At 42.1% G+C, this 13715-nt stretch overlaps 1 protein-coding gene across 2 annotated transcripts; it reads right to left on the reverse strand.

Moving 5' to 3' along the window:
- Nucleotides 1-2866: 2866 nt before the first annotated feature.
- On the reverse strand, nucleotides 2867-12332 carry LOC128787302 (alcohol dehydrogenase class-3). 2 transcript variants are annotated; one of them, XM_053941351.1, is made up of 9 exons: nucleotides 12266-12332; nucleotides 9489-9590; nucleotides 8462-8603; nucleotides 7748-7835; nucleotides 6745-6964; nucleotides 5970-6230; nucleotides 5115-5250; nucleotides 4100-4238; nucleotides 2867-3167 (listed from the first exon to the last, which is right to left on the reverse strand). In XM_053941351.1, the coding sequence occupies exons 1-9, from the start codon at nucleotides 12275-12277 to the stop codon at nucleotides 3143-3145; spliced, it is 1125 nt and encodes a 374-aa protein (XP_053797326.1). In that variant the 5' UTR covers nucleotides 12278-12332; the 3' UTR covers nucleotides 2867-3142. The 2 variants fall into 2 exon arrangements, with proteins under 2 accessions (XP_053797326.1, XP_053797327.1); XM_053941352.1 differs by lacking the exon at nucleotides 12266-12332 and adding an exon at nucleotides 11492-11510.
- Nucleotides 12333-13715: the final 1383 nt, after the last annotated feature.

Genomic DNA, 13715 nt, shown 5'->3' on the forward strand with positions numbered 1-13715 from the left:
TGTGCGTGCGTATGCGTGTGTGTGTAGAGATTTTTAACAAAACAGACTGTAGTACTTGAGTGGGATTACCTGTGCTGAATGAGCTGTGTTGAGGAGATGCCTGTCTTGGAGGTTTGCCCACCATATCCTTCACTTGAATGGTTACAATGGTCTTGCCTTTTCTATGTCTGTGTGTGTATGATGCGGGGGGTGGAGGGCTTCATTTTTGGTCTACGAAATAAAAGTTGCAGCTGCTTTTAACAGAAATAAACCTTTTTTTTTTTTTTTTTTTTTTTGTCTTGTAATCCAAACCCAGACACAGAATTTTCAATTACATCCAGATTTGCTTGCAGTAGTGCAAGCCCCATTGGTAGATGCATTCACCCAATTAGAATTCACCCTTAAAACCACACATGTGCCACTTGGATACCTCTTTGTTGTTGCACTGATACAACCAAATTTAGCACATTTTTAATGCAGGTAATCTATGATGCTAGGCATTTCTGTCTATAAACTGAAATCACAGCATGGTAACTGCTTATACTCAGTTCATACTACTGCAGTATTTTTAAATCAGTGGAAAGCTTAGTTAGCATCTACACCAGATCTTTTGACATAAGAGGGCACATCAGCCTTGAGAACAAAATTTATTAAATAAAAATATTGAGAAAAGCTATTTCTTCATCTATCTAGCTGTGTCTTTGCTTGAACATGACGTACTAGACTTGTGCTGACTGGATTGTGGAAATTAACTGGTTTTGATTCTTACATAAGTTGCTATCCACTTAAATAAATCCCAACTTAAATCTACTTTTTAATGACATTTTTAGCAGTTGTATACACTTTTACCAAAACCACAATCCTGCAATTAGTCCTGAATCAATCTCTTAATGTATTTTCCCTTTACTGTTGTAAAGGGAAAACACATTAAAATTACTTACTTTACTGTAAGTCAGTGTGGAAATTCTTCATGCTGTTTCTGCAACTTTATTTGAATATTTAAGGAGAGAAGGTTTGGTGTAGATGGTGTTGAGTAAGAATAACAGCAGGAGGAGAGTGGCCAGCCTACATGTTTTACATGACAGCCAGCAGGGTACGTGCACATTGCATTCACAGTGGATGGTGCAGTTCAATACAGTACCGTGATCGCCAAAAAAGGGGTAGAAACTCTTGGTTTTGAGTCCTTTAGTTTGCCAAACAACTTAAAAAAACCTGTTTCAAACATGCTCCATTCAATCAAAAGCTCTGCAGGACGAAGTAGTGGCCGGGACATCAACTGCTCAGGCTGGGAAGAAGCTGCAAGTCTTTGACCCAAGTGCTCTGGTATCACTACATGTCTTTGTTGTTGGTATTACAGCCTGGCTTCCCACAAGCACTCTGAGAGGCAGATTCTCTGAAGTAATAATGTAATGCAGACAAGATCGTGTGATCTTGATCTAGTCTGTGCAGCATAGAGGAACAGCTGTTCCAGTGTAAGTATGTTAAATCTGTTAGATCCAGCTGGGGGGTGGTTTGCCAGATTAGCTAGTATTGTATTAATACCATCTTCTAATTATGAAGTACTCTTTCTGGAACAGCTTAACAGCACGTTTTCTACTGGATTTTCTGATGTTCAGCCAGCCTTCCTGGAGCTACAAGGTACTGAGAGTCACCTCATTGCTGGGCCAAAGGGCTCAGTTTCTTGTTACCAATTCAGTTCTTATTTCCTCCTGATGCTCAAAATTGAATTTTTATGACATTCACGTTTGTGCTTTACTGTCTGAAATGAAGTAGAAATGCAGTACCTCAACTATTTTCAGAATGCTGTAGGGGATATTTAATGAAAGATGGAAAAGATGTAATTGTCCCAGTTCTATAGCAATGACTTGGAGTAATTGTTGGTGGCGAGAGGGAATTTCTTCTAATAAGATTACTGTCTGCATTGTGTGTTCTCTGCTAGAAGTTGTTTTGACCAGGTTTCCTTAAAACATGAAACTTCTCACTTAATCAGTGTCCTTGGTTCACTAAAAAACACTGAGTTTCTATGTATCTAACTTTTTTTTTAACTGGATGGGCTTTCTGCCTCTGCTCTGCAGTCTGTTTTCTGCTATTTCTCTGTGTTTTTCTGGATGTGAGGCACTGATTCCAGGTTTCAATACTAAAATAGCCTTATCCAGTCAGCTCACTTCACCTAGAGTTAAGAAAACCTGCAGCTCCAAAACTGAGACTTAAGCCCTCCTCCTCCAATAAAAAAATCCCAGAAAATCCTGAAGTTATCATGCAGTGCTCTTTCCTGTTTCCCTGCAGCCCTCAAGAGCAGACTTGCTCTAATAGTAGTATTTCCTGCTTCAATGGCATGATCAGGTTTCTGACTAGGGGTAACAATTCCAAGCTGTTTGTTTTTGCAGTGTTGGCTGCAAACTTTGCTTCATTTGCCAGTAAATTAAGGAAATGGGACAGCTGTCCTACTGAAGCCTTGGAGGACACTACTAGAGGAAGTGACCAGAGGAGTTTGTGCCATGATCTTTACAACAGGCCTGCCAAAGAGACCAATGAGAAATAAGGCAGAACATGGACCACCCCAGTGAACATGGGTACCCCACGACACCAAAGACTCTGCTCTATATTTGGCTTCAAGGTTGAGCTGGATGCTACAATCCACTGTAGTCCTAGAATAGCCTCAGGAACTTGACAAGTTCTGGCTCCTCTCTCAGCACAGTTGCAGCAAATGCATGCTGCTTCTCACCCCTGTGCTTAGCTGTGCCTTGTGCAGTGAATCCCACATCATTTGCTGTAGACTCTGCAGAACACTCCCTCAGTCACATACACACGGTGAAATCACTAGAGGAAAACAAGTAAGACACAGCAATCACAGACACTCTTAATGCTAAATAATTCCAACACTGGGTTTAGAAATAAGCTTTTATTAAGTAGATTAAGTTAGCCACTATTGAATTTGAGGAATGAGTATAGAAACAGAAGTTTCATAATCAGGACTAATTCCATAATGCTATTCAGTAGTTAACATTTTTTTTTATTTAGTACCCAGAATGCTCACCCTAAAATACATTGTCTTCCTAGTCCCAGTGAGTTTTCAGTTGCTTGATTCTATCTTCTATCAAAAATTCCATTATAAAAAGGCAGTTAGCATGGTGCTGGCCAATTAGAAGGTCCTCATTTGGCTCTAAAATTTTAGGACAGTTCGAATGCTTAAAATAAAAAAGAAAAAAAAATTACCAATAAGTCAATTTTCTCCCCATCTCTCCCCTTCATTGCTGAGACGTATTTTAACTTCAGTCTTTTCTAACAAATGAAGTCATGCTTATGCTTATTAAAAATCCAGGATAATGCTTGTTCTCTTCAGATTTTTTTTTTCTCTCCTCCAGTAAAAAAAACTCCAAATGAACTATTTTTCAGACTAGGTTTCAGCTTTTAGTAGCTAGCCAAGATTGATCAGGAGCAGTAATATTTACAGGCATTCTCCCTTCTTGCTATTTGGAAAATGCTAGGTAGCTTTCATTATTAGTTTCCTAGGATATGCTCATGTATGAATAAAGCACTGAAAGGATACTGAAGTTTATAACTGGGATGGGGATCAACTGCTGGATGAAATTTGCATAAATGCAGTGTTTCCAGTTGTAACAAATACAGTCAACTGATTTATCCAAAATAGAATCCATAAGAGCTAAAACAGATAGGGCTACTACTTTCTCCGAAGTTATATACAATAGATATAGATTGAGATCAAATACAAAGACTATGCTGGTTTCTGGAGATAATGGTCATAACTGTTTGTCTATCTGCAGAGGAACCTAAACATTACTGAATATGTAATCTTCAGTGTCTTTACATTCCTTATTATAAGGGAGAATGTTTTAAGAATGGTGAAAGCCTGAGACTGACCTGTCCCCTTTATCAGCTTTATATCTTTATTTCTCTTTTGCTTGCTTTTTACTGTGTGCCTGTGTTTTGGCACATGCCTGGAAGGTCAGAGAAGTATGTTTGTATCAGAATCAATGCATGTGGTATATGTCACCCTTTAGCTTCTCTGTTTAAAACATGCCAATGGGCAGGGAACCTGTACTTTGACAGTGTCTGATCAAGAAGTGTCTTGTATACCTTTCAATATTGTGAACATTACCTTTTTCCTGAATGCATCAGCTCAAAAGCCTCATTAATTTTGTCAAAAGGCAGCACGTGAGTCACAAATTCATCAACTTTGATCTTTTTGGACATGTATTCAGTCACCAGTTTCGGTACATTGTCTACACTCTTCCAGCCTGAAAGAAGGAAAAGATGCCTTGTTTCCCTTTTCCACCCATCTCAGAAAATTAAAAACACAGCCCTAACACAAAACTTGTATGATCAATATGAAAAGGAATAGAGATAAGTGACATGTTTGTCTCTCCTATGAAGGTCTGGCAAAAGCACACATTATCCAAACACACACAAGCGTTGACGAAAAATCTTTCACTAGCTGTTCCAGCATTCAACATTAACAGCAGCCCTCACCTAGGAAAGTATACATAAGGCATCTCTGTCAGGCCCGCTACATATCTTTATAACCCAACCCAGTTAAGTTCTGTATTGCTTGGACAAAGAGCAGTGTAATAATTCAAAGTCTGAAATTGAACTTCCATCAACTTCAGTGATTACTGAATTCCCAAAAAAAAAAGAACTCAATGTAGTTTTTGAGTTGGCAGCAGAAAATGTGTATCAAACGCTTGTTCCCTTGTCGTTTTAAAGGTCTTTAGAGCACATTGTCATGTTGGCCCCACAATTTACTTAGTGGTTAAGCAATACAAACATACTGATGTGAGTTCCCATCTCCACAAAGACTAGTTCCTTTCACTGGACCAAACGGAACCAAACCTTCACTTGGTGGTCAAGCAGTTTCCCTATCCCACTCCTTTAGTACTGAGTAGGATATAGATATATTCTCTTCAAAATATGTTAGATCTTATGCCAATGTGTTAATATGTACCCTGTCTGTAGGAATAACAGATTTTAAGAGTCTTTACCTTAAAAGCCAACACAGCATTTATGAATAGCTTGTCAATAGTACATTTCTTGCACAAGCAAAGCCAAGGGAGTGTGTTCTTCCCAGCTTTAGCCCAGAGTAAATTATTTTTATCCCCACAGCAAGAGAGAGTTACCTCCAAATGCGGTCCCTTTCCATGTCCGCCCAGTTACTAGCTGGAATGGCCGTGTGGAGATCTCCTGGCCAGCAGCAGCCACTCCGACTATCACACTGATTCCCCAGCCTTTGTGGCAGGCTTCCAAGGCAGCTCTCTTCATGGACAGACAGGACAAAACAGAGTGTTTATTGCTAAGGTTTACACAGCCTGGACTGGTAGCACTTCCTTTACCCCAGGTAATGAATCACCACATCAGTATTTAAGGAACAATAAATACACTGAAAATTACATTATATTTTCCATTGGTTCAGATTCCCTTACACTGTTAAAGGTTCATTCTGCACTTTTTATATCCTATATAGCTTTCAGAGAAGTCACTCTGAACTCCCACTGAGAGTCAGGATAAACTGTAATCACAGACCATATTGCCAACGGTTAGGAATGCTACTGTAATTCCTAAAAAACTAGCATTCAGTAACACTTCTGCATTTCCAAAGGTGAAATTAATTACTTGAGAAATTAAGGAAATACTGAGTGATCCCTGAGATTTTACTGTTCATTGCACAATATATTTTATGTGAGTTTTGTTAATTTTAATTGTCAGCACAGAGAAACTCAGGATCTCAAGGAAGTCTGATTAAGGAAAAAGCATTTGCAAGTCCCATTTTCAACCCAAGAAGTAGCAGCGGCTTTCATTACATAATTAGGATTGAGTGTAAATTGTCCTTTTTAGTCATAGCAGTTATCATTACTATTAATAAAAAAAAAAAAGGTTAGTGAATATGGCATGTTTTGTGTTAAGAAAGCAGTTGATCTTGCTCTTCGGCCGAGCTGGTCCCTTCCTGTACATGCTCCTGTTGGTCAAGCACTCACCATGACTCCAACATTTCCGATGCACTCAAATGAGTAGTCCACACCCCCATCGGTCATCTCAACCAGAACCTCCTGGATGGGCTTCTTGGAGTCCTGGGGGCTGATGCACTCAGTAGCTCCAAACTCTTTGGCTTTGGCATACTTATCCTTGTTAATGTCGATGCCAATGATCCGGGATGCTCCTGCTATTTTGCAGCCCATAATAACCGCCAGCCCAACTCCTCCCAAACCAAACACGGCACATGTAGAGCCAGGCTCCACCTAGGAGAAAGAAAGGAGTCATGAACAGTAGAAGAAAAATTCGTCCTTCCATGGGAAGAGAAAATGCAGGTTAAGGAGGCTGTAGTAAAGGAAAAAATGGAAGCAAATATACATGGCTGTGAGATTTTATAGACAAGGGAAACTATACAGAAATTTAAGTTCTAAAAGCTCTTTAGGTACTCATCTTTTCCTTTTGCCCTAAGATTCATGCCCAGACACCTACCACCTCTGTCTTACCCTGAGCTTCAGACTATCAGAATGACTTGTAGCAAGATGAACATGAATGGAAAAGTAGTTAATATACAGCTGCTATCAAAAAGGGTGCAGAATACTCCACCTGAATTTCCTCCAAAGGGCAACAGGTTTTTCTAACCTGATGTGGCCTCTAATGGGGAAGTTAGAAATTCTTAGCTGAACTTCATCAGTTGAAGAAGAAGAAACACAGATTTGGTACATCACATTTACAGTCCTAGTGTAGCCACTAAACTGTGTGTGCCACAAGCCCAGCCTTTACCTTAGCAGTGTTTACAGCAGCCCCATAGCCTGTGGAGATGCCACAGCCCAGCAGGCACACTTTATCCAGAGGTGCTGCAGCATCTATCTTGGCTACAGAGATATCAGCCACCACGGTGTACTCAGAGAAGGTGCTGGTCCCCATGAAGTGGTAAATCTGCTTTCCCTTGCAGGTGAATCTGCTGGTACCATCAGGCATGACTCCTTTCCCTTGAGTAATTCTTAAGGCAAAGACAGGAAAGTGCAGAGTTTTAAGCAGCAAATACTCTCACCAGACAGAATCCACTAAGCAGCTCAGAGAGGCAGCTGGATATTTGCACCTTTATATTTTGACCACTTCAATAAACCTAGGAGTTCACAAAAGAGATGCTAAACTCCTAAAACTTTATGCAGTTAATTCCTTCAGGGAAAAACGGAAAGAAATGGAGTTTACTGACATGTTGACCTTGTTAGTTACCAGTGCTAACTGTTTGTGCCACAGCACCACAACACTGTCTTGGCCTCCTTCAGTATCCTCCCCTTGAATAGCACTTGTCAGTTGTGTCACTGGGGCTTTTTTTGAGTTTGGGAGATTTTTTTTCAGAACAGGAGCTGCAAATTTATCTGAGAAGCAGGTGTTAAGGAAAAAAAAGAGCTGTCCATATGATTTTGTATTGAAGGCTTTGGTGTTCACTCCCAAGAGCTAAATTTCCTGAAGTGCTTCCCTTAAGTATGGATTAAATATGGAGTCAGAGAATTTATCTTTTCCAACCTGTGGACACAAGGTAGTAGTTTGCACCTTCACATACATGAAAAGAGAGAAATTGTTTTATTTAAGGGAAGAATTGAAATTTTAAGGAAGACTGGAAAAAAATTGCGTGACTCCTGAAACACCTACTTTCCAAGTCATTAAATGATGCATCAACAAATTTTTTCTTCAAAGAAAACTCTTATCAATTACTTTTGCTAACTACAGCAGGAATACATTGAACAAATACTATAGCATGTGTCAAAGTCATACGGACCTTATCTTCTGGCACAGGTTTGTTTTAGGATTCTTACAGAACTTGCACTCTCCACACTGAGGGATGTATAGAGGGATAACAGTGTCCCCTAAGAAAAAAATATTCTGTGTCCAGTTATTGAGTCAAGCAAGGCATTTGAAAAAAAAAAAATGAAGTTACTTGATTCTGCATGTTTTTCTGTGAGCTTGAGTTCACTTAAAACCTTTGTGTACTAAAAGCTGCTTATGGTATACAGAGGTATTACAGAGTAAACCACTTTAATAAATAAATCTAGATAAACCACTTTTATCCTAGCTGAGCAGACAGCCTATCCGAAATTCATCATTCCAGAAGAAGTAGCAATGATACTGTAAAAAACAATCCCAAATCAACAGTGAACAAACAACATGACTAAACACCTTAAGCCTTTTACTTAAGCCAACAGATAAAAACTATAATTAAAAAAATAATAGACCCCCGACCTCTTCTAACTATATACTGATCTGATTTCAAGTAAAACAATGCTATTCTGGGCTCTTTCAAGCTTTAAATCAAGAGCTCGTTGAATAGTGTTGTGTCTCACAGACCACAGAAATCTACACAGGTATACGCCCCAGAATAAATTATTGCATTAACTACTGCAATATGGCATTTCAATGGCCCAAATTGACAGTTAGTCTTCAAATAAAGTAACACTTTCAAGGAAGGCAGAAAACGTAAAAGGTATTTCCTTACCCTTCTTTACTTTTGTTACTCCTTCCCCAACACTCTCTACAATTCCTGCTCCTTCATGTCCCAGGATCACAGGGAAACATCCTTCAGGATCAGCACCACTCAGAGTATAGGCATCAGTGTGACAGACAGCAGTGGCAACTATCTGTGAAGAAATAAATAATCTGAGACACCCCGAAGAACAGAATAGTAGCACAGATCTAAACAATTCCCTTTGGTAAGAAATTAAGAACAATTGCCAGGTCAAAGTTCTAGCAGCATTTGGGATATTGGCAACATACTTTAAACCTGGCAAGGCAGTTTTTCTTATTTCGAAAAAGCAAAGTCATGACAGTACATTTTTTATAATTTCCATTAACCAAAATGTGACACTGAAAGGGGTAAAAGATGACCTGTCTTTTCCTATAGCTAGAAAGCAGTGCTCCAAGTCATCTCAAATTAGTTTAGTATCTCAGATTGGAAATAGTTAGACTCAGTTAATAGTAAGACTCAGAAGAAAGATTTCCAGAGAGACCATGCAGAACTCTCAGTACTGCTTAAGTCCTGCTTAAGTCTTCAGCACCACACGGAAATCCTTTCCACAGGAATAAATTTCACATTAATGTATACTTTTTGGTAGATACAGGCTCCTGGAAAGTCCCGATGAAATCAGAAACTTGGATATAGGGAATGCAAGAGACCAATCCCAGCTCAGCAACCAGTAACTTATGGCCACAAATGACAAATTGTCCTTCAAACAAGATAAAAGTGTTCCCAATTCAGACATTTTGAGGGAACTTGGTCTGTAACAACTGGAATTGATCCTCAAGATTAGCCATTATCCTCAGACCAGTCTGTGAAGTGAGACTAGTAGAAATTAAAAGTGTTTTTCATAAACAGAAGATCTAAATACTGTCATTTTCTTCTCTGTAAAGTCAGCTGAGATGCTAATGAAATCTATTCAACATTTCTTCTGTTGGCACCAACTATTCATCTTCAATACTCAGTCTCCTAAAATAGAAAACATACAGATAAGAATTGATGCAATTACCTTGATACGAACTTCATGAGCTTTTGGTGGAGCAACCTCCACCTCCTCAATAGAGAGAGGTTTACCTGCCTCCCAGGCAACAGCAGCCTTGCATTTAATAACCTAAAAGACAAGAACAAGAAAAAAAAAAAAGAGGACATCTGTTGTATGCTTCATTTAAAATAATTCTTGTTCAGCCAAGAAAGAAAATAAAAGCAGCACTACTGGCTTTGGAAAGAATCCCAGACCTGAAATTCTTAATTTCAACATGAAGGTTTAATTGCCCCACATTTGCTTTCAGGAAGCTAAACAATAATGAGTAAGCCAAGATCTGAAATTTGAATGTCATTCTCTTACTGTGTAAAAAATATAAGCCTGGGAGTGCTTGGGAGACACGATGCAGTGAAGGGAGCAACATGAATGGAAAGGTTGCATAATAGAAATGGTGGTTTAAAATCAAAGACTGCCATTCATTTCAGGTATTTTCATTAAATACAGTGTTTGAAGTTGGAAAGTTCAGAAAGGAAACTGTGATCAAGACTGAATTTCCTGTTCCTGATCAGGATGGTTTCCAAGTAGGATTCCAGCAAGGACATGCAGCTGACATGCAGAGCCCCCAGTGATGCAGAGGGACCAAAGGGACTTTGCTGTAAGGCTCCAACACCTCTGCAGTGGCCACAGGGATCACTGTTAGCAAGTCTTCATTCACTGCTCTCAGCACCACAACAAACCCTGCTCTGCAACCACACCTAAACATCCCGGGAAGCTTTTCAATCCCAACGGTGAGAGCCTGGATAAGAGAGCAGGACTTCTGGATCTGTAAACCCTACTGACAGGTACATAAAACTGACTGAGAAAATCAGGCATTACAGCCATACACTCTACAGCAGCTTCGGGATAAGCATCTGGATTGCCCTTAGAGGTTGGTTTCATGAAGATGATGAGGTCTAAGCCATTACGAACATAAACCAAGAAAAGGACATAACATTTTGTGTTATGTTCAAAATAGCTGTGGTGTTCCCATGGAATGCTTGAAAGAAAGAGTATTAATATAAATTCCTAAGATCAGCAATACAGTCACTCAGCCTTTTTGAAATTTCACTTGCTGTTAGAATTAACAGTGCAAGACCACCTTTTCAGCTTGCCAGGTCTGATTCATCACTTGTGATGAGGAGAAAATAATGGCTAATCTATGCCTTTCTGTAGTATTTCTGTTGTACAATAAACACTACTAGGCTTTGCCAGAGCCAGTTAAAATCCTCACTTTACCTGTAATAGCAGAACTTAGATACTTACCTTGGCTTAAATTTGCTAAAAAAAAATACTGCAGACCCAAAAAGCTTTGTAACAGAAAACATGTACCTATTCCAACAGCCAGCAGGGGTCTACATTAGACAGAAACTCCCCTAACTAGAACCATGAAATCTTCTTGTCCTGCTTTTTAATACCAGGGTAAATATTAGCAAAAATTATGGAATGTGCCATAGTAACTAACTGTGGAATCACAGTGCGAGCCATCAGTCATAATCTCTAAATCTACCAAAGATTTTGCCAGAAAATCTAAATTCAAAGCACAAAGTGCAAGAGGAGCCATCATTCAGTAAATCATTTACTGGTTTTCAATCCATCCCCTCATCCTCCCCTCATTAAGTCATCACTTGTTCTTGCATGGGAGACTGGGCATTCCTAAAATTTTATTTCCACAAGCTTAGTTAAACACAAAATTAAAGACAGAGAGGAGAGAAAAAGTCTCCTTACAAGATAAATTCTGATAATCTAAAACTAACAGCATGCATGTGGAAGTACATTTTGAAATAGTAATTTCTAATTCAGTTCACACAGCCACAAAGGCCCCTGGACTATTCAGAGTGGGTATCAGGAAAGCCCCATCTTTTTCTGCCCTCTTATTATTCATAGCTTTCTGCTGTTGCTTTGCTGAAAATCCTGAAGCCAACAACTGGAAATAAAACTGGAAATAAAAACCAAAGCACCAACTTCCAGCAGTTCTTCATTTCCTCTGTTACCATGCTAGCACTGGAGCACAGCTGTTGGGTTGCTTGTGGCTATGCACACGATCAGCTATCTCAGTCGGGATGAAACCGAGCTCTGGCAGTGACAGAAGCTGCTCCAAACGCAGCGCCAGCCTGGAGCAGCTTCAGCGTCCGCACAAGCGCGGCCACCGAGCCCGCTCGGGCCCCGGGCACTGACCGCCTGCGCAGAGTTCAGAGAAATACTGGCCGAAGGTCTGGGCTATCGCGCTGTTCCTACAGCTGTGCAGCAAACGTGCCAGGCAATGGCTTGTGAGCAGGCAGGGTCTTGTTTTACCCCTTCTTTCCAGCCGATTCGGTCGCACCTGCCCGAAGCCCACAGGAAACCACCCAAAGCTCAAGGTCTTCTGCTCGTTCCTTCACCGCCGCGACCCAGGAGCGGCCGGAGCGCAGGACGCGCACAGGGGTGGAGTACAACACACGGCGGGGAACAAACGCGTGTTTTGCTTCCCACTCCTGCAAAAGCTCACAGCGGGAGCCTCCCACGCCTAAGTAGCGGCACCGACTCCGCCGCACGCCTCACACGCGTGGGGCAGGAGTGCGGAGGCGCCCGGACAATCCCGGCAACTGGGGCGGGAGCGGCCACGGCGACCCCGGCCCACGGCCCCGGGCAGCCTCCGGACCCCTGCCCCAGCGACGGCAGGGAAGGGCAGGGCAGGGCAGGGAGGGCTCGCCTGCCTCATCCTGCACAGTGCGGGACCCTCCGCCCGCCCCCGGGCGACCTTCCCGCCGCGGAACGCAGACGCTCACCCCGCTCGCCATCGCGCACGGCTACGGCTACCAGCGGAAGGAGAAGGAGAGCCCGCCTCCTTCTCCGCTGCCTTTCTCCCCGCCTCCCTCTCGGAGGCGGGCAACCGAACTGGCTCCTTCCTCACTTTTTCGCCTCCCTTGCAGGGCAGGGGCGCGCTGGGTCCGTCACAAGCCCCCTGTGGCTCTTTTCTTCCCGCAGACCGCGGTGCGGGCCAAGGTCTCGGTGTTTCCTGACGTGCCCGCAGTGTTGCCTTGCCGTGTGGCCGGGTTTATGGCTGCTGACGGCTGCATCGGTCCGGCCGGCAGATGGACACCACTGTGCCCGTGAGGGAACAGGCCCGCTGTCCTGGCCGATGGGCCTGTTCCTGCCGACACCAGGTTGCCCAGATTCCTTCCCAACTAACGGGACGCCACGGCCGCCTCTGCGCCGCTCCCTGAGGGCAGCAGTAATGGTGGATGTGCCTGCCTTCCCCATGCGGGGGAATCCCGCCCTGGCTCCTGTTCTGGAGGTGCTTGGTACCGCCTGTGTCCCACCTGGACACAGGGGGAAGCTGACCATGACTGCAGAGCATGTCCTGTGTGCCTGAATCTGTTCTTGCCTGGATAAACTGCAGTGGTGCAGGCTGTACTGGGTGGCAGTGTGAACACCACAGACTAGGTGAAGGCAGCCCACTGCCAGGGTAGGTGAAGGGATCTGCGGTAGGATGGAAATTTTGACTGGGCTTCTTGACATTCCATCCAGCAGCCTTTGAAGCAAAGGAGCTATTGCTGCAAGATGGGATCATTCACTGGCTCATGCTGTTGTTTCATTTTCCAAAAAACTGTTTTTCTCCAGGCAGGGTAGGAAGGGCTTCTTGTGAGGTCTGCAGACATGATTGTGTAAGATGAGGGGAACAGTTCTGCCGTGAGCTGTTGGGATTTTCCACAAAAGGTGATGATGCTTGAGGAATGACAGGGTGTAACTAAGTCCCCCTCAGTAAGAAAGGGAATTTTTAATTTCCAGTGACATGCTAACAAAAGCTTAGAAAATACCACAGATAGATAACAGCACCAGCATGTGGAAAATTAATAACAGGACATAAGCAACTATGGCATTTAGTAAATAGCATGAAAGTAACATAACATTTAATAACAAAACTAAAATGAGAAACACAATCTCATTAGGCTCATTAAAGTTGACATGGAACTGGAAGGTAATTTGGCCAGTGAGGGTGCTATACAGGTTACACACCTTGTTGAAATGAACGCAAGCCTTGTCCATTTCCTTGGTTAAATTCAATTCTGCCATCCTCTCCTGTGAATTTCATGCTCTTGGCCACCCTTGGTTTGTCAGTGCTTCCAAAAAGCCTCCAAATATTTTGTGTTTAGCTAAACTCCATAGATGCTCTGCTTTTTTTAGTATCTTTGACATTCTGAACATTGTAGGCACTGATTCTGGTAGACAAAGGTA

Source organism: Vidua chalybeata, chromosome 4 (assembly GCF_026979565.1).
Source record: "Vidua chalybeata isolate OUT-0048 chromosome 4, bVidCha1 merged haplotype, whole genome shotgun sequence".
Taxonomy (NCBI): domain Eukaryota; kingdom Metazoa; phylum Chordata; class Aves; order Passeriformes; family Viduidae; genus Vidua; species Vidua chalybeata.

What these genes read in the sequence shown, in the direction of transcription:
- LOC128787302 (XM_053941351.1), bottom strand. An exon ending in CTCATGAAGTTCGTATCAAG is followed by an intron (nt 8,604 to 9,488) that starts GTAATTGCATCA and finishes ATTTCTTCACAG; the next exon opens with ATAGTTGCCACTGCTGTCTG. An exon ending in GAAAGGGACCGCATTTGGAG is followed by an intron (nt 4,239 to 5,114) that starts GTAACTCTCTCT and finishes TCCTTCTTTCAG; the next exon opens with GCTGGAAGAGTGTAGACAAT.